General features: G+C 46.2%; 1 protein-coding gene across 2 annotated transcripts in view; it reads left to right on the top strand.

Annotated features, from left to right (window-relative positions):
- cdh23 (cadherin-related 23) overlaps positions 1–24,934 on the top strand; it is a 533,293-nt gene that overhangs the window by 133,555 nt on the left and 374,804 nt on the right. For both annotated transcript variants that reach the window (XM_055661759.1, XM_055661758.1), the window contains exons 7-8: positions 14,092–14,286; positions 19,512–19,640. In XM_055661759.1, the coding sequence (XP_055517734.1) occupies positions 14,092–14,286; positions 19,512–19,640 (324 nt within the window). The remainder of the gene's footprint in view (positions 1–14,091; positions 14,287–19,511; positions 19,641–24,934) is intronic.

Raw genomic sequence — 24,934 nt, 5'->3', positions numbered from 1 at the left:
GCTGACATTTTTCACAGTGTTGGAAAAAAAAGTCATGAGTTTGCCGGATGTCCCGAGTACCCGCCGTTAGCATTACGAGACATCCACGAACTCCAACGTACCCGCTACGGACATTCTCCGAGTTCGAATCAGGGGAAAACTCGGGGGAATTACCTCGTACAGTGGGACAGGCCCTTTAGTGGGTGATTGGAATCTGAACTTAATGGCCAAAGGAGGGAGAAGTACCTTGATGGGCACTTGGATCACCAGGGTTTGGAAGGCTGCATAGCAATTGCTGTTCAGTTGGATTAGTGTAGGTGGGTAAAGTGGTGGGCATGGATGTAGTGAGCCAAAGGGCCTGTTCCTGATGCTCCTTGATTCTCACGGCCTATCGAGAACCAGAGGACATAGGTTTTGAGAACCAGAGAGCATAGGTTTCGAGAACCAGAGGGCATACCTTTTGAGCACCAGAGGACATAGGTTTAAGGTGATTGGGAAAAGATTTAATCGGAAGCCGAGGGGCAAAATTTTTTTACACAAAGGGTGGTAGGTATACGGAACGAGCTGCCGGAGGAGGTAGAGGAGGCAGGAACTATCACAACATTTGAGAAACATTTAGACATGTACATGGATGGGATAGGTTTAGAGAGATATGGGCCAAATGCAGGCAGGTGGGACTAGTATAGGTGGGACATGTTGGTCAAGCATGGACATGTTGGGCAGAAGGGCCTGTTTCCACGCTGTAAGACTCTGGGTAGATGTAAATTGTGGAGTGAAAATGCGTCTGAATATTGATCTAATCCCAATAAAGCTACAAAACCTTGAGGAAGTCTATGAGGAAATGAATGATGTAGATGTCGGATTGTGTGTGGAGTCAGTGATGGTGACAGGAACCTTGTGTTATGCTTTGTGAGTGAGCGTGGGAGGGTGGATGGACGGAGTGGAAGGGTGGTGGGGAGCGTGGGGTTGGGCTTGTCAGAGACACAAAATGCTGGAGTAACTCAGCGGGACAGGCAACATCTCTGGAGAGAAGCGATGGGCAACGTTTCGGGTCGAGACCCTTCCTCAGACGGCTATGTTCAGTTTGTTATGTTGGGGTTAAATCAGTTGTTTAATAGGGAAGAGAAAAGATGTGTGAACAAAGTCAGAGACTGTAAGAAGCACAATTTGGAGTTGTGATTCAGCCCAAGTGACTTGGAGTCACAGTTGACCACAGGTCAAAAAGTGAGACCATATTCTCTGACGCTGAGGTGCAATGGGAGATCAAGATGAAAAAAAATCAATATCCTTTTTCATTTAGTTTTAGTTTTGGAGATACAGCATGGAAACGGGGCCTTCAACCCACTGAGTCCACGCCAACCATCGATCACTAGTTCCATGTCATTCCACTTTCTCATCCACTCACTGCGCATGAGAGACGATTTACAGAGGCCACTTTACAGAGGCCAACAACCCCGCACGTCTTTAGGATGTGGGATGAGACCGAGTACCAAGAGGAGACCTACGTGGTCCCAGGGAGATCGTGCAAACTCCACACATACAGCACCTGAGGTCAGGGTGGAGTCGGGATCTCTGGTGCTGTGAGGCAGCAGCTCCAGCCTCTGCGTTACTGTACCTCCAGGCTCATTTCTCTCCAAAGATGCTGCCTGACACAAAGAGCTCCTCCAGCAGTTAGATTTTTGCAGCTGATTGGGTTTGTTGATTGTGATATCACTTCGAAATCATGGTTCAAGTGTAGAGATTCAGGTAGTCTCTGAATGTTTTGTACCTTTCTGTGTATAACCAAGACATTAGTTGGTTCTCATTTATCCAACATACACTAACTCCATCTAAAGTCCAAACTATAAACTCCCTTGGTTGCAGTAAGGACATTGGGCTTTATGTTTTTGCACTCTATTGCCGTTTTTATGTATTGAACTTTTATTTCTGTTTATTATTTTATCTATTATTGAGTACTATGTTGACAAATCTGTCATGCTGCTGCTGCTGCTGCTGCTGCTGCTGCTGCTGTTGCTGCTGCTGCAAATAAGACTTCCATTGCTCCGTTTTGGAACAAATGACCCGGGTTCGATCCTGATTACGTCTGTAATCTAGATTAATCTAGATTACTAGATTAATTTACCCACATTGTACATATTGTTTTAACTAGTATTTTACTACTTTCCACTGATTAGATGCTTAACTGCATTTCGTTGTACCTGTACTCGTATTTGTGCAATGACAATAAAGTTGAATCTAATCGAATCTAATCTTGTCTGTACGGAGTTTGCCCGTTCTCCCCGTGACCGTGTGGGTTCTCTCCAGGCCCTCCGGTTTCCTCCCACACTCCAAAGACGTACAGGTTTGTAGGTTGATTTGGCTTTGGTAAAAATTGTAACTTGTCCCTGGTGTGTAGGATAGTACGAGTGTACAGGGATCGCTGGTCAGTGCGGACACGGTGGGCCGAAGGGCCTATTTCCGCACTGTATCTCCAAAACTAAACTAAACTAAATTCTGCTGTGGTTGTTCCAGGGACGATGAGAGAGGTGCTTCCGTTAATAGCGCAGAATTGGTTGAAGGCTGCTGTGTTAGTGCATGGGGGACCAATGGTCGGCACAGACTTGGTGGGCAGAAGGGCCTTTTTCCACGCTGTATCTCCAAACAAAATACTAAGATGAACAACAAAACACCCGTAACTCTGCATATTAAGAGTCTCTTGGCTTGTTCTGCAGGGGAAGTATGTTGCATGAAGTATGAAACTTCATAGGAAGGTAGGAATTAGGACCAGGACCAGGCTGCTTGGTCCCTCAAGCCTGTTGTAACATTGAATCAGATAATGTATACTATGAATGCAGCCTGGACTCTGCACTCCTGCCCACCCAAGGTAAACTCTCACCCCTTACTTATCAAGAATCTGCCAACCTCTGCCTTCAAAATATTCACAGCAATCTCATTACGTTCAGTGACAGCACATCAATAATATTAGTCATGCGTTTTGGGATAACTTCAGGGCATGATAAGTATATTTATTCTCCATCAAAAGAAGAGTTTGGAAATAACCCAAGCAATGTAAAATGGACCTTGATTCCACCGTCCTTTGAGCAAGACTCTATTGACATTTCACACTGCCTCGGGAAAGCAGCCAACGTAATCAAGAACCACTCACACCCTGGTCATTCCCTTTCCGCTCCTCTCCCGTCAGGCAGAAAATATAAAAGAATGAAAGCATTTGCCTCCAGGTTAAAAACGCAGCTTCCTCCCTGCTGTATCAGACCTGTGAATTGTCCTCTCCAAAGACAAGGATGTATTCCGGATCCTCCAATCTACCACATTGCGACCCTTGCATTTTTCCTATCTGCTTTTTATCTGCACATTTTATTCTGCACTTAATCCTTTCACCATTTGCACCATCCCTCATACTCATGGATGATTTGATTGTAATCATTTATCGATAATTTACCTGGACAGTACTTTGTTTTTCTGTATCTCAATATACATGACAACAATAAACCAATACCAAGAACTGCAAAAACTCAGAACTTTAAAAGCAGAATATGTTTCATTCAGCTCTGTCCTAGTTTACTCCACATTTACTCTGGACGTGAGGAGCAAGAGCCGGTCAGAAGGTGAACTGGAGTACTGCCTCCGGCCCCTTCAAGGTCGCCTGTAGGAGGCGCTCCCGGGACACAAAGATTTCCGGCCGAGGAAAGGGACATCAGCTTGCGTCGTATTTATCTTTGGTATAAACCAGCATCTGCGGGCGGCATGGTGCAGTGGTAGAGCGACTGCCTTACACCGCCAGAGACCCCGGTTCGATCCTGACTACGGGTGCTAGTCTGTACGGAATTTGTACGTGACCTGCGTGGATTTTCTCTGAGATCTTTGGTTTCCTCCCACACTCCAAAGACGTACAGGTCTGTAGGTTAATTGACTTGGTGTAAATGTAAATTTCCCTGAGTGTGTGTACGATAGCGTTAATGTGCGGGGATCGCTGGCCAGTGCGGGCCTGTTTTCACACTGGATCTCCAAACTAAACTAAATTAAATCTGCAGTTTGTTTGTTTCTACATTTCCTCAATACTATTCTGAAGGAAGATCACCAACCTGAAGTGCTAGTTGGTCACTTTATTTGTTTGTTTTCATTATGTTTTTATTTCATCACCCTGACTTCTGCAGTGTTTTGTCTTTGTGGCTTGGTCACTCATGTTCCGGCTACTCATGCAGTACTGTGTTCAGTTTTGCTCAGTCTGTTACAGGAAAGATGCCAGCAAGCTGTAAAGAGCCCAGAGAAGATTTGCAATGATGATGCTGGGACTTGTGGGTTTTGACCTATAAGGGGTTGGGCAGGCACAGTAACAGGGAGAAAGTCAAACTCCGCACCCACAGACAGCACCCGCAGTCAGGATCGAACCCCAGTCTCTGGTGCTGCAAGGCAGCAACTCTACCGCTGCGCCATTGTGCTGCGCCTGAGTGGCAACGTTTACATGCGGAGGGTGGTGGGTAAATGGAATGAGCTGCCACAGGAAATAGTTGAGGCAGGAAACAATAAAATAATGTAACAGACACTTGAAACAGGTTCATGGATAGGAACGGTTTGGAGGGCCATAGGGCAGATGGGACGGGCTTGGATGGGGCATCTTGGTCGGCATGGTCTTTTTCCCCTTCAGTGCCAACTGTTCCTCCACTACTGCCTGAACGGTAGATCTTTTCCTGCTGGTGATGTCTTCATTTCGTATTCCTGGCATTCGCAGTGTTTTGCCTCGGGTACTCTTGCGCTGTCCCAGCTCACAGTCCTAAAGTGCAACGTGCTCCTCGCTGGGGAATCGGACGCATTGTGACTCCTCATGCAGTCTGATTGCTTTGGCTCGTGATAGTGAATGATGACCCCAAACCTTGGTGCCTTGGTGTTGCAAATGAAAGGCTAAAAGGCTAATGTGGATGAAGACAACTCAGTCCCCTGGCATCCTCTGTTGGTCTTTATTGTGTTTGACTTTGCAAATCTTGCAGCCTGATCGTGTGAGTCAATCCACTGGAGAGAATGGTCAGCAGTATCTTCTGTTTTAGTGCATGTTTTTAAACTGAAGATTGCCCACTGTAATATCGTTTAAACATTGCATATGTAGCAGACAAATGAGGATGTGGTGGCTGTTAAATATGGGCTAATACTCTAGGATAACTAAACAAAGATAATTGAATTAAATCGTTGTTAAAGCGATTGAATCTTCTGAAGAAGGGTCTCGACCCGAAACGTCGCCCATTCCTTCACTCCAGAGATGCTGCCTCACCCGCTGAGTTAAGGGTCTGTTCCACTTTCACGTCCTAATTCACGACCGTTTTTACTCGTGGACATTTTTCATCAGGCTAGAAAAACGCCCCGACCTACTTGATGCCACGAGTATCTACGACTAGCATCACGACCTACCTATGACCTCATGACGACCATGCTGCGAGTATGAGTCAAGGACAAACTCGGCAGAGGTCGTGAATTAGGTTGTGAAAGTGGGACAGGCCCTTTACTCCAGCAGTTTGTCTACCTTCGGATTGACTTCATAAGCGCACCTTTGAGGCGCTCAACACCATGCCTGGGAGAAAGTCCACCCCTACTACCCTCAACGTTCCCCACTGTGCGGGAAGGCAATAAAGTCCAGTCATCTTCCTCTTTGTTCATCCGTGGTCGGGGCCTTTGAGCGCTCCGCAGTCACCGCAACGCTGGCCCGATGTTTCAGGCCCTCTCGCCGGGATGATCGGAACTCCGGTGTCTGAACGGGAGAACACTCTCAGCCGCTTGGATTTACGAATCGGCCACTTCTTACCGGAGACCATGGCTTCCGAAGTCCACAGGCCGAGCTGGGTGGAGCTCCAACACTGGCGATCCTCGGCAAAAGATCCCAGGACTCCGCGATGTTAAAAGTCAATGCCGCCCGCGGCTGGAAGCCCCGGAAACTACAGCTGTACGATGTAATCAGCTGACCCAACTCTCTGGAGCTCCAACACAGGCGACCCCCGGTAAGGCATCACCTGTTTCACGACGGGATTCAGTGCTGCTCCGCCGCTGAAGCTCTGGCCGATCTCCGGCAGGAAAGGCTGCGCTAATCCAGATGGTAGGCCGCGAGGGGGGAGGGCTCGGAGAATAGACACATCCCGATCATGAAGTGACTGTGAAATGGTTTCCCCCTTCCCCTTCCCACCTCCCCCACATAAAAACGTCTAAGCAACATCCAGGAACATACTTTTAAACAGATTAAAAATAACAAAAATGGTGAAAGGACGAACAGACTGCTGCGCAGCGCCACCCGATGACGTAATATCTAACAGTTAATTAGCAGTTATATTAGCAGTTAATCCCATTTACCCTGTTCTTGTATAGCCTAGGTTGTGTGATTTTTTTGTTTTTGTTTTCTTGACTCATTATATTGTTAGCCAACACAAAATAAATAGTTTTGCATCAAGTTTCCATTTACATTCTGGACATTTTCAACAAAAGACACTCCGAAAAGCCTCCAACATTATAAAGGACTCCTCCTACCCTTCCCATGGACTGTTTGCCCCTTTGCCCTCCGGCATGAGGTACCTGAGGCATCAAGGCCAGCACCACCAGGATGTGAAACAGCTTCTGCCTCCTGGCTGGTAGAATGATGACCTTGCTACCCTCCAACGCACACACACACACACACCTCACCTAGAACACACACACCTCACCTAGAACAACACACACACCTCACCTGGAACACACACACACCTCACCTGGAACACACACACCTCACCTGGAACACACACACCTCACCTGGAACACACACACACGCCTCACCTGGAACACACACACCTCACCTAAAACACACACACACCTCACCTGGAACACATACACCTCACCTAGAACACACACACCTCACCTAGAACACACACACCTCACCTAGAACACACACACACCTCACCTGGAACATACACACCTCACCTGGAACACACACACACACCTCACCACACACCACACACCTGACACACACACACCACACCTGGAACACACACACCTCACCTGGAACACACAGGCCTCACCTGGAACACACACACATCACCCAAAAACACACACACACCTCACCTGGAACACACACACCTCACCTAAAACACACACACACCTCACCTGGAACACACACACCTCACACTAGAACACACACACACACCTCACCTGGAACACACACACCTCACCTGGAACACACACACACACCTCACCTGGAACACACACACACCTCACCTAGAACACACACACCTCACCTGGAACACACACACACACCTCACCTGGAAACACACACACACCTCACCTGGAACACACACACACACCTCACCTGGAACACACACACACCTCACCTGGAACACACACACACCTCACCTGGAACACACACACCGGCACCTTATATCAATATCAACCTCTACGCACCTTGCACCTCAGCCCTGTGACGAACGGCACTTCGTTCAAATGTATACTTATATGTTCGAATGACAAATAACTCATTATTATTATTACTACTACTATTAATATTACTATTATTATCACTCATCTCTAGCAAGTCTCTTGAATAAAAATAGAAAATGTTTGAAAAATTCATTAGATCGGTGAGGAACGGTGAACGTTTCAGGTCAAAGACCCTTCGTTGGAACTATACTAGAGAGAAACAGGTTGGTCGTGGTAAGGGCTTGTCCCGCTTGGGCGTCATTTTCACATCAAGCAGATGGCGTGCGAAGATTTTGTACATCCCAAAATCCTGGGGCGCCGCGCGTCACTGCCTATGTCACCACGTACCATGCGCGTGTAGCGCCTCGTGACGCGTACATTATGTTGCGTAAATGACGCCCAAGTGGGACAGGCCCTGAGGTTTTTTTAAAGTTCAGGAACAAAGGGAATTTCTGGGATAGGATGGAATAATGTGTCCATTAATTAGCAGTGAATCCCATTTGACTTGTGCTCTTGTACAGCCTGGCTGGTGTGATTTTTTTTTTCTTCCTTTCTGTTTTCTTAATTCATTATATTGTTAGCCAGCACAAAATAAATAGTTTCTTCAAGCTTCAAGTTTCCATTTACAATGCAATTCATTTCTCGTGGATGAAAGCTGTTTTTGTTTCGAAATTGATTTAAAGACGTACAGGTCTTCCAGTCCAAAGGATTTCAATTGCTTGTGTTTTCCTGTAACAGCGAAAAAACATTTTAAATTGGGGTCTTTAAAAGCACCCATAACTGGAAGTACTGACTCCAAGGCTGCATTGTATTATTCTTGATACATTTGTTTTACATTTGATAGATTTAATCTTTCAATGACCTGTTTACGCAGTATGTCTGATCATCTTTTAGCGTTCCATCCCTTGAGGGGAGAGAGCTTAGTTTAGTTTAGAAATACAGCGCGGAAACAGGCCACTCAGTCCGTGCCGACCAGCGATCCCCATCCACTAAAACTCTAGGGACAATTTACATTTTTTTCACCGAAGCCGATTAACCTACAAACCTGCCAGTCTTTGGAGTGTGGGAGGGAAGTGGAGCACTCGGGGAAAACCCACGCAGGTCTCGTCTCAGGGAGAACGTACAAACTGTGTACAGCCAAGCACCCGTAGTCAGGATAGAACTTGTGTCTCTGGCGCTGTAAGGCAGCAAATCTACCGCTGCGGCACCGTGTTTGCACTGAATAGAGACAGTAGGCATCTTTCCTTGGACCTTTGTGCCAGCAAGGTCATGGATGGATGTCCAGGGGCTGCTTATGAACATGGGGTGGGGAGTGGTATTCAGTTTGAAGAAAGATTCCAACCAGAAATTATGTCAGCCCTCCCCCCCCCCCCCTCCCCCCCATCCCATCCCTTTCCCTTATCCCTAACCAGTCTGAAGTAGGGTCTTGACTCGAAATGTAACCCATTCCTTCTCTCCAGAGAAGCTGCCTGTCCCGTTGAGTTACTCCAGCATTTTGTGTCTATCTACGGTTTAAACCAGCATCTGCAGTTCCTTCCTACACATGTCTTCCCTGGTAATTGGGCCTTGGCAATTCTCCACTCTGGAGAGTCTTTGCATCATGGCCTGGAGTATATTCAGATGGTCGGCTTAGGGGCACCAAAGATTTTAGGGCCAGTCAGGAAAGAAGGCCAGATCAGCCACGATCTTATTGAAGGGTGCAACAGGATCAGGAAACATATGGCGTATTCTTGCTCTTATATCTTGTGCTGTTATGTTCCAATATTGGTGGCCATTGTGTTCAGAATATTTGATTGAGGGTGCAACCTTGCCAGTCTGCCCAGTGGTATCTCAGCAGATGCCACATGAGGGGCTTGAGACTGGGTCATTGCGAGTTCAAATCAACCAAGGAACCCGCACATCTGTGGAATGTGGGAGGAAACCGGAGCACCCGGTGAAACATAGAAAATAGGTGCAGGAGTAGGTCATTCGGCCCTTCGAGCCTGCACCGCCATTCAATATGATCATGGCTGATCATCCAACTCGGTGTCCTGTACCTGCCTTCTCTCCATACCCCCTGATCCCCTTAGCCACAAGGGCCACATCTAACTCCCTCTTAAATATAGCCAATGAACTGGCCTCAACTACCTTCTGTGGCAGACCCAGGTGGTCACAGGAAGAACGTATAAATACCGTGCGGACAGCATCCGTGGTCTGGATCGAACCCCCATCACTGGTGGTTGTAAGGCAGCAACTCTACCGCTGCGACACTGTGCCTCCCCTAAATACTCCCTCCATTGTCTACGGCCTGCAGCAATATGTATTGTAGTGGCAAGCAAAATCTCTTGGTTGGTATCACATTGGTTTTCCATTTATTGGCTCATGTTTCCCCCATTTTTATAGTTTTTATAGATTGTGCTCTCTCCCCCTCGTGTGGGTTGATGAAGTGTTACCTTCCTCCCCGAGTGCTGCGATTGTCTGAACTCTCCAGGCTCCTGCTCTTTATTTCTCTCCCGTCTCTACTCTGCATTCTGCACCTCTCTACCTTCTCCTTAGATCTGACCTTTCAAATCGATCGCCTGATCTTAGAAATTGGATTTTTTTTTTTTTTTTTTTAATAAGCCTCTGTTCTATTAAACTCTTAAATTTCATCTCCCGATCTACAGTTTTGCCTGGGTATGCTGGCTGGGCTTTATCTCCCAGTACTGGCCACATGTGACTGCACATCGAGGCATCACTTTGAATACAACATTGGTGTTTGTGTATTCAGTGGCAGTCAGTCAGCCAGTCGCTCACAAGAAGCAGAGCAGAGGCAGTGTTAAGGCCCTGTCCCATGATGCGAGTTTACCCAAGAGCTCTCCCGAGTTTAAAAAAAAAATCAAACTCGTGGTACTTCATCACGAGTATTTTTCTACTCTTGGAAATTTTTCACACTGTTGAAAAAACGTCACGAGTTTCCGCGTTTCCCGAGTACCTGCCGTTAGCATTACAAGCCGCTACGAGACATCCACGAGCTCCGACGTACCCGCTACGTACATTCTACATACTTACCATGAGTTTGATTTTTTTTTTAAACTCGGGAGAGCTCTTGGATAAACTCGTACCGTGGGTCAGAGCCTTGAGGAAAATTCAAACTGACTCCATCCAGCGTTGAGTGCAGCAAGTAAAAATACAGAGAGTGTATGTTGGGAGAGATTTGAGAAAGAGACTCACTATTCCATCTCTCCAGAGATGCTGCCTGTCCCGATGAGTTACTCCTGCTTTTTGTGTCAATCTGTGGTTTAAACCCGCATCTGTAGTTCCTTCTTACACGGAACTATTTACATGTTGCACGACTGTGAATTTCTTTCCGTGGCTGATTTTATTGGTGTTGCCTTTTGCCTCATTGAAAATGTCTCCAGTTAGAACTACAACCAACAGGTGCAGTGTACGATTCAAATAAATAATACAACAAAGACTGTGAGCAGTGGAACAATGCATGATTTATGTGCATGGAAATGCCCTGCGGGGCGGTAATTAAAATAAAATATAGTCAAGAAGCAACACCAACTGCGGAAAATAGACACAAAATGCTGGAGTAACTCAGCGGGACAGGCAGCGTCTCTGGAGAGAAGGAATGGGTGGCGTTTCGGGCCGAGACCCTTCTTCAGACTGAGAGTCGGGGGGAGGAGACACAGAGATAAGGAGGGGTAAGGTGTGAAACTGGGACATCAAAGTGGGCTAAGTTCAAGGAAAATGCACATAAGCTCTGGGAAGTTGGAAAGATCTTAAAGCCATCTGATCATTTTAAACTTGACCTTTCTTTCCAGTGATTGCATTTTTATCCCTCATTTCATTGCACCATCGATAGAATAGAGAGTCAGAACTGTTCTTCCAGGTGGAAATATCAACCACGGCCTGGTCTGGCAGCTCAAAGTCCCAGGTATTAAGGAGATTACAAAAAGTAATCTGCCCGGTCCATCACACCCTCCCCACCTCCCCACCATCTAAGGGATCTACAGGAGGCGTTTTCCAGCATTTTCTGTTTTTATTTCAGATTTCCAACATCTGCAATTTGTTTGATTTCCAATTCGACTCGGGGTTTGAAGGTGGGTCAGAATTTCCCAGGAACCAATCTAAGTTGCTTGGAGGGCCAACAAGTAAAGAGTGGCACTTCTCATATATGACGGACAGATTATCCCTGCCATTGCTAATTTCTTTGGCAGTTTCATTTCTAAAAGTTGGTGTATTTGAACAGGATTATCCAGTCTGATAATCAATAGTTTATGTATGATTTATGGAATTGATTGCATGTCAACTCTGTCCAAGAGAGTTAACAGTTATGAGGAAGGAGCTCCATTGATTCAGGAATTGAAGTGGGTGGTTTTGCAGATTAAAAATTTCTTGCTTGGTTTTTTAATTAATTCATTAACAATGCTTGATTTTCCCGTTATCCCTCACCCCTGCCATTGTCCCCGTGTCCAATTGTACTGGCCGAACAATCGACAACTTCCGGCAGCTTCCAACCACAAGAATAAAAGGATGTACCTTTAGAAAGCAGATGAGAAGGAATGTCTTCAGTCAGAGGGTGGTGAATCTGTGGAATTCATTGCCACAGACGGCTGTCTATGGAGGCCAAGTAAATGGATACCTTTAAGGTGGAGATTGACAGGTTTTGATTAGTACGGGTGTCAGGGGCTATGGGGCAAGGGCAGGAGAATGGGGTTAGGGGGGAGAGATAGATCAGCCATGATTGAATGAAGAGTAGACTTGACGAGCCGAATGGCCTAATATAGTTTAGCTTGGAGATACAGCGCGGAAACAAGTCCATCGGCCCACCGAGTGCGCGCCGACCAGCGACCCCGCCCATCAACACTATCCTCAGCGTCTCTTCTTCCTGAGGAGACTGAAGAAGGTCCATCTGTCTCCTCAGATCCTGGTGAACTTCTACCGCTGCACCATCGAGAGCATCCTTACCAACTGCATCACAGTATGGTATGGCAACTGCTCTGTCTCCGACCGGAAGGCATTGCAGAGGGTGGTGAAAATTGCCCAACGCATCACCAGTTCCACGCTCCCCTCCATTGAGTCTGTCCAAAGCAAGCGCTGTCTGCGGAGGGCGCTCAGCATCGCCAAGGACTGCTCTCACCCCAACCATGGACTGTTTACCCTCCTACCATCCGGGAGGCGCTACAGGTCTCTCCGTTGCCGAACCAGCAGGTCGAGGACCAGCTTCTTTCCGGCGGCTGTCACTCTACTCAACAACGTACCTCGGTGACTGCCAATCACCCCCCCTCGGACACTTATTATTTTTTATTCAAATCGTTTGCTATGTCGCTCTTCAAGGGAGATGCTAAATGCATTTCGTTGTCTCTGTACTGTACACTGACAATGACAATTAAAATTGAATCTGAATCTGAATCTGAATCTACACACACTAGTGACGATTTACATTGATACCAAGCCAATTAACCTACAAACCTGTACGTCTTTGGAGTGTGGGAGGACGGAGTTTCCAGAGAAAACATACACAGGTCACGGGGAGAACGCACAAACCATGTTACAGATAGCAACTGTGGTCAGGATCGAACCCGGGGCCCTAGCATTGTAAGGCAGCATCTCTGCCTATAACTGCTCCTACAACTCATTACTGGAACTATCATTGGGTATTGGCTGAATGCCCTTGATCCGCTAGAACTTAGCAACTTATAATACGAACCTTACCTCAAACACGCAAGAAAATGGACAATTATCTGAGACACCTCTCCAGGAAATTATGGTGCAAAAAAAAAAAATCTTGGGCAGTTTTCAGCTCGAAAAGTGGTCGTTATGTGATTTTTTTTTTTGTTTGTTGTATGTGACAATTTGCTGAGTTAATTAATTTTATCTTTTGAATCTTTTTCTGTAATTTTACCAACAGAAGTAAGGTGATGTGAAATCTGGCAACTCTGCAATGGCATTGAAAGGCAAGCAGCATGTGTGAGGAGAGAAGCAGTTTTTAGTTCCAGTTGAGGAATGAATCAAAGTTGTTCGACATGAAATATTAAATTTCACTCTTGGCGGATGCTGCCTGACATATTGGTTGTGTTTTATTTCAGTTTTCCAACATCTGCGCACTTTTGAGTACATGTGTAGGAAGGAACTGCAGATGCTGGTTGAAACCGAAGATAGACGGGAAATGCTGGAGTAACTCTGCGGGACAGGCAGCAACTCTGGAGAGAAGGAATGAGTGACGTTTCGGGTCGAGACCCTTCTTCAGTCTGAAGAAGAATCTTGACCCATTCCTTCTCCCCAGCGATGCTGCCTGTCCCGCACAGTTACTCCAGCATTTTGTGTCAATAGACAATAGGTGCAGGAGTAGGCCATTTGGCCCTTCGAACCAGCACCGCCATTCAATGTGATCAAGGCTGATCATCCCCAATCAGTACCCCGTTCCTGCCTTCTCCCCATATCCCCTGACTCTGCTATTTTTAAGAGCCCTATCTAGCCCTTGAAAGCATCCAGAGAACCTTCCTCCACCGCCTTCTGAGGCAGAGAATTCCACAGACTCACCACTCTCTGTGAGAAAAAGTGTTTCCTCGTCTCCGTTCTAAATGGCTTACTCCGTATTCTTAAACTGTGGCCCCTGTCTATCTTCACTTTTGAAAAAAGTCAGAAGTTACTCATAGGTATTTCGCTGGGTTTTTTTTGTGGATGCTTTTGTGTTAAGTCTTTCCTTTCTCTTCCTTGCAGAACACACCGACAGGGACACCGATATTCATAGTGAATGCCACGGACCGCGATCAGGGAACCGGGGGCAGTGTGCTGTATTCCTTCCAGCCTCCATCACGCTTCTTCACCATTGACGGTGCCAGGGGAGTGGTGACTGTCCAAAGACCCCTGGATTATGAGACCACTCGAGCCTACCAGCTACAAGTCAATGCAACGGTATGATTCATTATCATTACACTTTAGAGACACGGAAACATCGATGTAGAAAATAAGTGCAGCAGTGGGCAATTTGGCCCTTCGAACCAACCCCACCATTCAATACGATCATGGCTGATCATCCAAAACCAGTACAGGTACACAACCTTTTATCCGGAGTTCCGGAAACTGAAAAGCTCCGAAAACCGGACATTTTTTCCAGGATGTCGTCTGCGCACCAAAGCTCGCGTTTGGCGCCAAACTTGACCCGAAACGACCCACGGTCAACCCAGGTCTGTACTACTGTAGCGGCTGCCTCCTCCCCGGAGACCGGGGAGACACTTAAACATCTGTAAATCATTGCTTAAATGTTAGTCAGTTAGTTTGGAGGGCTTTTATGTGAGGGGGGGCGGGTGAAAGGGAAAACTTTAATTCTTAGTCCCCTACCTGGTCGGAGAGGCGGGGAGCGGGCAATGCCTTACCGGGTCGCCGTGCAGTAAGCTCCGGAGCGCTGTGGCCGCCGACTCCCAACATCGCGGAGCTGGGGCTGCGGGCGTCCGGCCGCGGGCGGCGCCGGTTGTAGCTCTGACCCCGGCAACTCTACCCCTGGCTGCACGGCGCTCCAAATCCAGCGCGGCCCGTGGCCGGATTCCCGCAGCCCCCAGCTCCGCGATGTTGGGAGTCGGCGGCCACAGCGCTCCGGAGCTTACTGCACGGCGACCCGGTAAGGCATTGCCCGCTCCCCGCCTCTCCGACCAGGTAGGGGACTAAGAATTAAAGTTTCCCCCTTCACCCCCCCCCCCCCCCCATCACATAAAATCCCTCCAAACTAACTGACTAACATTTAAGCAATGATTTACAATGATTCCCCGGTCTCCGGGGAGGAGGCAGCCGCTCCAGACTTTTCAAGCCGCCCGCGCTACCTACCTAATCTACGCTAAAAATCTTCCATTCGGAAATCCGAAAAATTCCAAAATCCGAGAAGTGTCTGGTCCCAAGGCTTTTGGATAAAAGGTTGTGCACTTGTACCCCGTTCCTGCTTTCTCCCCATATCCCTTGGTTCCGTTAGCCCGAACATCGTGCAGAAACACGCCCTTCGGTGATCACCCCTATACGCTAGCACGATCCTATACACTAGCGACAATCTACAATTTACAGAAGCCAATTAACCTACAAACCTGCACGTCTTTGGACTGTGGGAGGTAACCGTAGCTACATGGAGAAAACCAACGCAGTTCACGGGGAGAACGTACAAACTCCGTACAGACAGCACCCGTAGTCAGGATCGAACCCAGGAGTCTGGCGCTGTGAAGCAGTTGCTCTACCACTGCACCACCTTGCCACCCCCTTGCTCCCTTCCCTTTACAGGTACACACAGGGAGCCGGGGGGAATTCTCTTGGGCATGGGAAGCTGACCAAATCCCACCTTTCATTTCCCTGATGCGATCACACTGTCGTAAAGAAGAGTACCTGAAATGATTGTGTGGGCTGATGAGGAGACGTTGGACAGGCTATGTGTCCATTGGGTGGAGTTTACAATTTGAGGCAGGGCCAACTCTTGTACTGCCATGGACTTGTTTCCTAATTGTGTATTCTGGCACAAATATATTTTTCTTGCAGTTTTTCTCTTCTCGCTGTCTTGTGCCATTTATGTGTCATTTATGTCTCCAGATATGCTCCAGATGTGGCCTCTCCGACGTCTTGTAGACTTCAATGGTTCATTATTGTCACGTGTACCGGGATACAGTGAAATATGATTTGCCATACTGTGGATATGAGCGAGAGATCGTATCCAAATTATGGATAATTGTGAAATTGCCGAGACCAATTGTGAAATTGCAGAGAGAGAGAGAGAGATGATTGTCTTATTGTGGCACGGTGGTAGAGTTGCTGCCTTACATCAAATTGCAGCACTAGAGACCCGGGTTTGATCCCGACTACGGGTGCTATTTGCATGGAGTTTGTACGATCTCCCCGTGACCTGCGTAGGTTTTCTCTGAGATCTTCGGTTTCCTCCCACACTCCAGACGTACAAGTTTGTAAATCAATTGGCTTGGTAAATGTAAAAATTGTCCCTGGTGGGTGTAGGATGGTGTTAGTGTGCGGGGATCGCTGGTTGGCTTGATAAAAAAATGTAAAATTGTCCAAGTTGGCGATGTGCAGAGTACTGCCCTGCTGACAACAACATTCAGAAGGTTCAGAAGGTATTGATTCAGGGAGGGAGAGCGAGATGCAAGAGTGTACATTTCACTGAAATGATTTCAGTGCGAGGAAATCTGTAGAACATGCAAAATGCTAACTGCAAAAAAAGGCAATCAATAGGAGAAGTTGTACAAAGACAAATCAACATTAAAATTAATTTGAGTGGATTTGCTTTTTGTGCAGCAGGATGTGATTGCAGGCAATTTGGTTGCCATCTTTATCAATGTTAGCATATTAATCAGAGGCAATGACAAATAACCTAGAAGTCAGCGTCATTTATTATTCATTTATTTAGAATTTAATTTGCAGCCATTAATGACTTCCGGCATCAGAGAGAGATGATGCCATTTGACTCGATGCATTTGTAATATTCATTTATTGTGGCTAAATTTGACCTCTGTGCTTGTGAAAGACTTGGATTTTATATACTGCCTTTTACAATCTGGGGATGTTGAAAAGTGGTTTATAGTCTAAAGGACCTTTTAATACATGGTCACCTTTATCCCCCGCAGGTAACTTTCTGGCCAATTAGTACATAACAAACTGCTGCAAATAACACAAGTGAAGATTAAATAAAGCACAAAGTGCTGGAGTAACTGTGTGGCAAAAACCCTTCAGCCCACCGAGTCCATGTCAACAAGCTATCACCCATACACTAGTTCTGTCTTACACACTGGGGACAATTTACAGAAGACAATTAACGTACAGACCTTCACGTCTTTGGAGTGTGGGAGGAAACCGGAGCACCCCAAGAAAACCCACGGGGAGAACGTACAAACTCCGTCCGGACAGCACCTGTAGTCAGGATCGAACCCAGGTCTCTGGTGCTGTTAAGCAGTAAAGGGCCTGTCCCACTTGGCCGTCATTTGCGGGTCACGCAGATGGCGAGCGAAGATTTTGCGACTCCGCGCGCGGCCGTGCGTTACTGCCTATGTCATCGTGCACCGTGCGTCGTGACACGTAATTATGTCGCGTAAATCACGCACAAATGACGTCCAAGTGGGACAGGCCCTTAACTCTACCGCTGGATCACTGAGCTGCCCAACTGAATCCCTTACTGAATGCATTCACTTGAGATCAATGAAATAGATATCTAGAAATTAACTCAAATCCTATTAAATCAGTTGATTAGAGCTGGTTCAATGGCCAATAAATATGAATGAAATAATCATAGAACATATTATAGTCTAGCATAGAATTCAAGCCCTTTGACCCACGATGTGTGCAGTGAACACGATGGCCTGTACATTGGGCCATCCGTACGACTACGGAGGGTTTATAGCCCCGACCACGGATGAACAAAGGAGGACGACTGGCTGAACTTTCTTGCCTTCCACCGTGAAGAATGCTGTGGTGGATGTTTGTGTTAAATTCTATTGTGTATTGTTTGTTCTTTTTTTAAGTGTATCGCTGCTGGCAAATTCATTTCACTGCACCTTCGGGTGCATGTGATGAATACATTTGACTTTGACTTTGATATCCATGTGCCCATCTAAAATCCTCCTAAACACATCCATCATATCTGCCTTCTCCGCCACACCTCGTGGCATGTTCCAGACACCCTATGTAAAAACTTGCCCCACACGTCTCCTTTACACTTTCCCCCTCTAACCATAAAGCTATGTCCTCTAAACCCCCCAGTTCTGACTGCTTACCCTCTCTAAGCCTCCCATATTTTTATGGACTTCTATATCAATCTCCCCTCAGTCTCTGGCATTGCAGAGAAAACAATCCAAGTCTGTGCAACCTCTTCTTTTAACCAAAGATAGGCACAAAATGCTGGCGTAACTCAGCGGGGCAGGCAAGGAATGGGTGTGACATTTGAGAGAAGGAATGGGTGACGTTTCGGGTGGATTCCCTCCTCCAGACTCGTTTAACGAGATCACTTGTTTCTCCTGGCTCTGGTGAGCATCTCTTGATTTGGAGCTGGGTCAAGCAATGATCACTAAATGTCCAAACGTTGGGGGAGTCAGGTGGATTGTTGTTCCGTTGTCCACAAAACTGCTGGACTGGTGTTACCTCTCAAAGACACAGCTTGTTGCTTGGCGTCTACCTGAGCGTGCAGCTGGGCTTCTTGTGTCTACAGATGGTCACAGTGGTACTAGTGTCACAGTTTGACTTGAATGAAATACTAGCTCTGCATGAAAGGAACTGGAGCAATTGCTTTCTGACAACCTGTTTCAACTTGCAAATGAGCAACACTGCTGCAGAAACCAATGTGACATACATCAATGTCTGTGTAAAAAGAATGACGGGCTTGTGTAAAGTCTTTCCCTGCCTCAGGACATATTATATAGTCATAATTAACGATTCATAAAACATGGAAACAGACCCTTCGGCCCACCAAGTCCATGCTGACCATCAAGCGGGCATTTTACACATCTTATTTTGTTCTTCCCTCACCAATTGATTACCCTAACCTCTACACAGGAGGCAAATTTACAGCAGCTACTTAACCAACCAACCTTTGGGGTATGAGGGGGGGCAGAGTACCAACAGGAAGTGCATGTTGGTGCTGGGAAAACATGCAAACTCCACACAGAAAGCACCAAGGGATCAGGATCATCAGCTGGGTCCTTGACCCATCACTGGGTCATTAGCACCACTGTGCCGCCCGTACTCACCGACATACTTGTCGACGTGCAGCCACTGTTGCAGTGTGTGGGTCTTGTTCCATTGCAGAAGAACACGGCATGGGAACTTGCCATTTGGCCCAGCATGTCTATGTGAAGGGTCTCAACGCTGCTCTCCTCCATTGTCAGCTCCGAGGGACCTGGAGGGCGCCGAAGCTTTTCCCCAAACAGCCGCAATCTGGGCTGGTGTGTAAAAGATGGCAGTGAGCTTTAGCCCCGGTGTCTGCCTTTGTGAGGACTTGGTCCCTTCTCCAGCGATCTGTAGTGGACTCTTCATTGTCACCCCTCTGCTGACCTACCCTTGGTGTGTACAGAATAAAGCGAACGATGGCACGGTTAAGAAATCCATCGCTGAAACGAGGATGAAAAAGCTGGGATAAATAAATGTAAATTAATTTCTCTTTGTTTCAGGACCAGGATAAAGACCACCCACTCTCCACGTTGGCTAACCTGGCGATCACTATCACAGATATCCAGGATATGGACCCCATTTTCAACAACCTTCCTTACAGCACAAACATACATGAAAACTCCCCACCTGTGAGTAGCAGTGTTTTGTTTTATATCTCTCTGCAATAAGATATAAGCATTGCAGCAACAGCTTCCTAAATGTATGGTGGACGAGGATTTTCAAAATGTCGCGAAGAAAAGTGGGGAAGGAAGGAAAGTTATGTTGAAGATATTGTGACTATGCATTGGGACAGGTTGAGTTGGTGGCTGAAAATCTAGCAAATTGAAATTAATGTGGGAGATTGTAGGAACATAGTCAAAGGGCAGGTTATTATCTAAATGGAAGGAGACTGCAAATGTGTATAAAGGGTAACGTTTCAGGTCGAGACCCTCATACTGACGTCTGAAGAAGGGTCTCAACCCGTTACGTCACTCATCCCTTCTCTTCAGGGATGCTGCCTGTCCCGCTGAATTACTGCAGCATTTTGTGTCTGTCTTCAGTTTAAACCAGCATCTGCAGTTCCTTCCTACACAATGAGGATAAAGGGATTGTGGTAAATGTGTATGAATCTCAAAAAACTGGTGGGCGAGTTTAGCAAGAGGTTGAGATTTCAAATGGCCATTAGTTTAGTTCAATTTAGAGTTACAGCAGGGAACTTCAGCCCACCGAGTCCGCGCCGACCAGCGATCCCCGAACACTAACATCATCCTACACATACCAGGGGCAATTTACAATTTTTACCGAAGCCAATTGGCCTTTAAACCTGTACTGTATGTCTTTGGAGTGCGGGAGGAAACCGGAGCTCCCGGAGAAAACCCACGCAGGTCAGGGGGAGAGCATACAAACTCCATACAGACAGCACCCGTGGTCAGGATCGAACTCGGGTCTCTGCGGCTGTAAGGCAGCAACTCTTAACTCTGCGCCACCGTGCCATATTATTGCAAAGAGTTTGGAGTTTAGCAATAGGGAAGTGTTGACATGATCTTGGTGAAGCCAAACATGGGGTTGTGCACACACTTAGGGTCCACCAACCAAAGAAAGGGGATTAGGCAATGCAAAAGGGATTCTCCAGGCTAATTCCTTGGATGTGAGGATTGTCTCTCAGGATAGACTAAACATATTAGGTCTGTATTCTTTGGAGTTTAGAATAATAAGTGTTGACCTTATTGACAGAGTAATGTTGAGATACTTTCCACCAGTTGTCCTTTGTTGTGTTACCTGTATTTGGGGCCATCTCATATTCAGGTATTTGGCCCTTTCTTGAAGAGGCATTTGAAGATAAGGAGATGGTCATTAAAAACCAAGGTACAAAACATTTTCTTGCTGCAGAAGGTAGCAAATCTCTGGCTTTCTCTGCCCCCCAGAGAGTTGTAGATGCCAGCTCATGAGAAATACTTAACATGGAAGAAGATAGGTCTTAGATATAAGACATGATTATTGTTTTTTGTTTCTTCAGGGATTGATTCTCAGTGAATATTAATGTTTTATTTCAACCCATGAACCGTTACTTTTAATAGAAATTTTTATGTGGTAACTAATTGAATGTCTTTTTCAATCTAAATATATTACATCTACTAGTTCTCCCTTATCCATCCCGTGACTCACATCTCACGTATGATTTTCCTAACGTAAAAGCATAAAGCCTATGCCACTGGTTTTGGCTGCTCAAATAGTGAATGATTCATGTAAATATTCCTCAGAAATTGTAACTTCCTCCAGAGGTACTTTAAAACACTGTTCTAATGCCTCCTTGAGTAATGCCACCAAGTGTGGTTTGATCCTTTGAACATATTAAAGCTGTTATTATTTTATCAAACCTCATACCAAATATGAATGCACAGTCCTTTGCCTTGGGTAAAGAACCAAGGTCCAGGTGACCTAGGCTTAAGGTGAGAGGGGAAAAATTTAATAGGAACCTGAGGGGCAACTTTTTCACACAGAGGATAGTAGAAATATGGATCGAGCTGCCAGAAGAAGTGGTTAAGGAAAATACTACAAAACCATTTAAAAGATATTTGGACTGCTACATGAACAGGGAAGATTTAGAGGATTATGGGCCAAATGATGGCAAACTGGGACTAGTGTAGATAGGACATCGTGGTTGGCATGAGCAGGTTGGGTCGAAGGGCCTGTTTCCATGCTGTAAGTCTGAAGAAGGGTCTGGACCCGAAACATCACCCATCCCTTCTCTCCAGAGATGCTGCCCGTCCCGCTGAGTTCCTCCAGCATTTTGTGTCTACCTTCCATGCTGTAAGAATCCGACTGACTCAATCCATGAGCCTTCCCGTGGATGCATTACTAATGTTATTAACTGCTCAGAGTTAGAAATGATTAAGGTAAATTATATGGTAGACAAAAATGCTGGAGAAACTCAGCGGGTGAGGCAGCATCTATGGAGCGAAGGAATAGGTGACGTTTCGGGTCGAGACCCTTCTTCAGACTGACGTGGGGGGTGCGGGGTGGAGGGCGGAAAGAAGAAAGGAAGAGGCGGAGACAGAAGGCTGTTGGAGAGCTGGGAAGGGGAGGGGAAGGAGGGAGAAATCCAATGTTCGTACCGCTGGGGTGTAAACTACCCAAGCTTGAAAGCAAGGATTACCTGAAACTGGAGAATTCAATGTTCATACCGCTGGGGTGTTTCTTAAACAAGGTAAATTATATATACGGTTGTCATTTTTAGTTTGTATATCACACATTGGGGATTTGGCTTGCTGTCTTCTCAAGAGTGGTGGACTGCTCAACGTGAGGAATGTCTTGGAGCTGGCCACCCATTCTAGCTTCATCTCAATTTAACACGTCCATTGTTATGGCCCAGGTGGAAGGCAATGCAGCAACCAACGAAGGGATTACAGAAAGATTACTTTATGCACCAGCTTCCCCAACCAAATGCCACTAAAAATAAATGAGCTGACTAATCTTTGTGTCAATATTTAGCTGAGCATGTTGGAGCATATAATGGCTACAGGTGCTGCACTTTGAAGTAATTAATTTCTGAGATGCAGTGAGTTCAATATATAAATGCAAGTCTATGCATCATGGACTTTATTTGACCCACTGAAGGTTTAAAAATGTAGAGATTTGTAAATATGTTTCTAGTTGCGATATCAAAGCATTGGTGTGAAATTACTCACCTTCTAACTTGTTAATCAAGTTAATAGACTGTGATAAAGTGACTTGTATGTCCCCCATGTGGTGAAGGTTTATGGTGGCCCATAAAACTCAACAGCTCTGAATGTCCAAGTGTGGAACCTGCAATAGAACTGGAACCCCTTATTTAAACTTCTAAACATGTGCGGGGCCATTTGGTTAGAACCAAATCTTCCTGAGGGATTTCAATTAATATCCCCATTACAGCCCTATTTTTGTATACAGCCTTGCTCAGTAATGCATCAAACCCTTTAATTAAATATTTAAAGATAATTGAAGTGAATAGTAGCGATTAAGTGCTCATGTATCAATGAGGCTCAATCGACCATTTCCTTCAAGTGTTGCAATAATGGCAAGCAAGGGCTTGTGTCACTGTTGGTACTTTTAATATTCAACCCATGTGCTTTCAGTCAGAAATAATTACCAACAAACTGGAGTTACTCTTCTAAAACGCAGAATAATAGGCCCTGCGGTTCTCTGTTTCGATGCAAATAGCAGTGGCTTCAGAGACTATCTGGTGCGTTTTTCTCTGTGTGAGGCTAATACATTAAAATAGTGAAGAGAGACTTCAAAACCTCTGTTGTATCCATTATAAATATAATTAAAACCAGCTCCAAATCTCTTAATCCTTTTTATATCAAGGAAATTAAATGATACACAGAGAGTTGCATTTGCTTAATGAAATTACTACATAATAGAATTTAATTATTTGCTGCAACAAATGCTTCTAACTGAACATAAACACGATGTTTGTTTTACACCCCAAGGGATATTCTCAGAGATATCTTGTGGCTTTCAGTTGTCCTACTTGACACGATGTAATCCACACAGCCCTCTGCCTCTCCCACCACCATCACACACACAGTGGCGGCTGGTCCTTGGTATGCACTGAGTTCTTACTTTTAAAGAGGGCAGTCACGGTGGTGCAGTGGTAGTGTTGTTGCCTTACAGCGAATGCAGCGCCAGACACCCTGGTTCGACCCCGACTACGGGTGCTGTCTGTACGGAGTTTGTACGTTCTCCCCATGACCTGCTTGGGTTTTCTCCGAGATCTTCGGTTTCCTCCCACACTCCAAAGACGTACAGGTTTGTAGGTAAATTGGCTTGGTAAATGTAAAAAAATTGTCCCTAGTGGGTGCAGGATAATGCTAATGTGCAGGAAACGCAAGGCGGCGCGGACCCGGTGGGCTGAAGGGCCTGTTTTAGAAACTTACAAAATTCTTAAGGGGTTGGACAGACTAGATGCAGGAAGATTATTCCCGATGTTGGGGAAGTCCAGAACAAGGGGTCACAGTTTAAGGATAAGGGGGAAGTCTTTTAGGACCGAGATGAGAAAATCATTTTTTACACAGAGAGTGGTGAATCTGTGGAATTCTCTGCCACAGAAGGTAGTTGAGGCCAGTTCAGTGGCTATATTTAAGAGGGAGTTAGATGTTGCCCTTGTGGCTAAAGGGATCAGGGGGTATGGAGAGAAGGCAGGTACAGGATACTGAGTTGGATTATCAGCCATGATCATATTGAATGGCGGTGAAGGGCCGAATGGCCTACTCCTGCACCTTTTTTCTATGTTTCTATGTTTCCGTGCTGTATCTCTAAACTAAAATTGAACTATCATAGGTTGAAGTGCAGAGATGAGGGCGCACATGAATATATCCTGACACTTCCGGGTGGGAATGCCACCTTTCGCACCGACCAGTGATCCCCGCACACTAACACTAACCTACACACCAGGGACAATTTACATTTATACATTTATAACATTTATACCGAGCCATTTAACCTACAAACCTGTACGTTTTTGGAGTGCGGGAGGAAACCGAAGATCTCGGAGAAAAACCCTCGTGTTCACGGGGTGAACGTACAAACTCCGTACAGACAGCACCTGCAGTCGGAATCGAACCTGGGTCTCTGGCGCTGAAGGCGCTGTAAGGCAGCAACTCCACCGCGGAACCACCTTGCCGCCCACTCCACTTTAGTGAAGGGGCATTTAGATCGAATCTCCAATAAGCGAGGCATTGAAGGATATAGACCTAATGCGGGCAGATGGGATTGGTGTAGATGGGCAAAGCAGTCGCCATGCACGTGATGGGCCACAAGGCCGATTCTTTGACTCTAATCCTTGTGGAGCGGCTTGATTTATTATTGCTCAGCATGGCGTACTGAGTTCAGAAGCCTGGGGCCCGTGGCTTGCACTGGGGCCTGTGGGGCCTGTGGAGCTCTGGGCTTTGCTTGGTGCAGC

This window comes from Leucoraja erinacea, chromosome 34, assembly GCF_028641065.1.
Source record: "Leucoraja erinacea ecotype New England chromosome 34, Leri_hhj_1, whole genome shotgun sequence".
Classification (NCBI taxonomy): domain Eukaryota; kingdom Metazoa; phylum Chordata; class Chondrichthyes; order Rajiformes; family Rajidae; genus Leucoraja; species Leucoraja erinaceus.
Note: the sequence above shows the minus strand (reverse complement) of the source record. Positions and strands in the feature narration are given on the sequence as shown.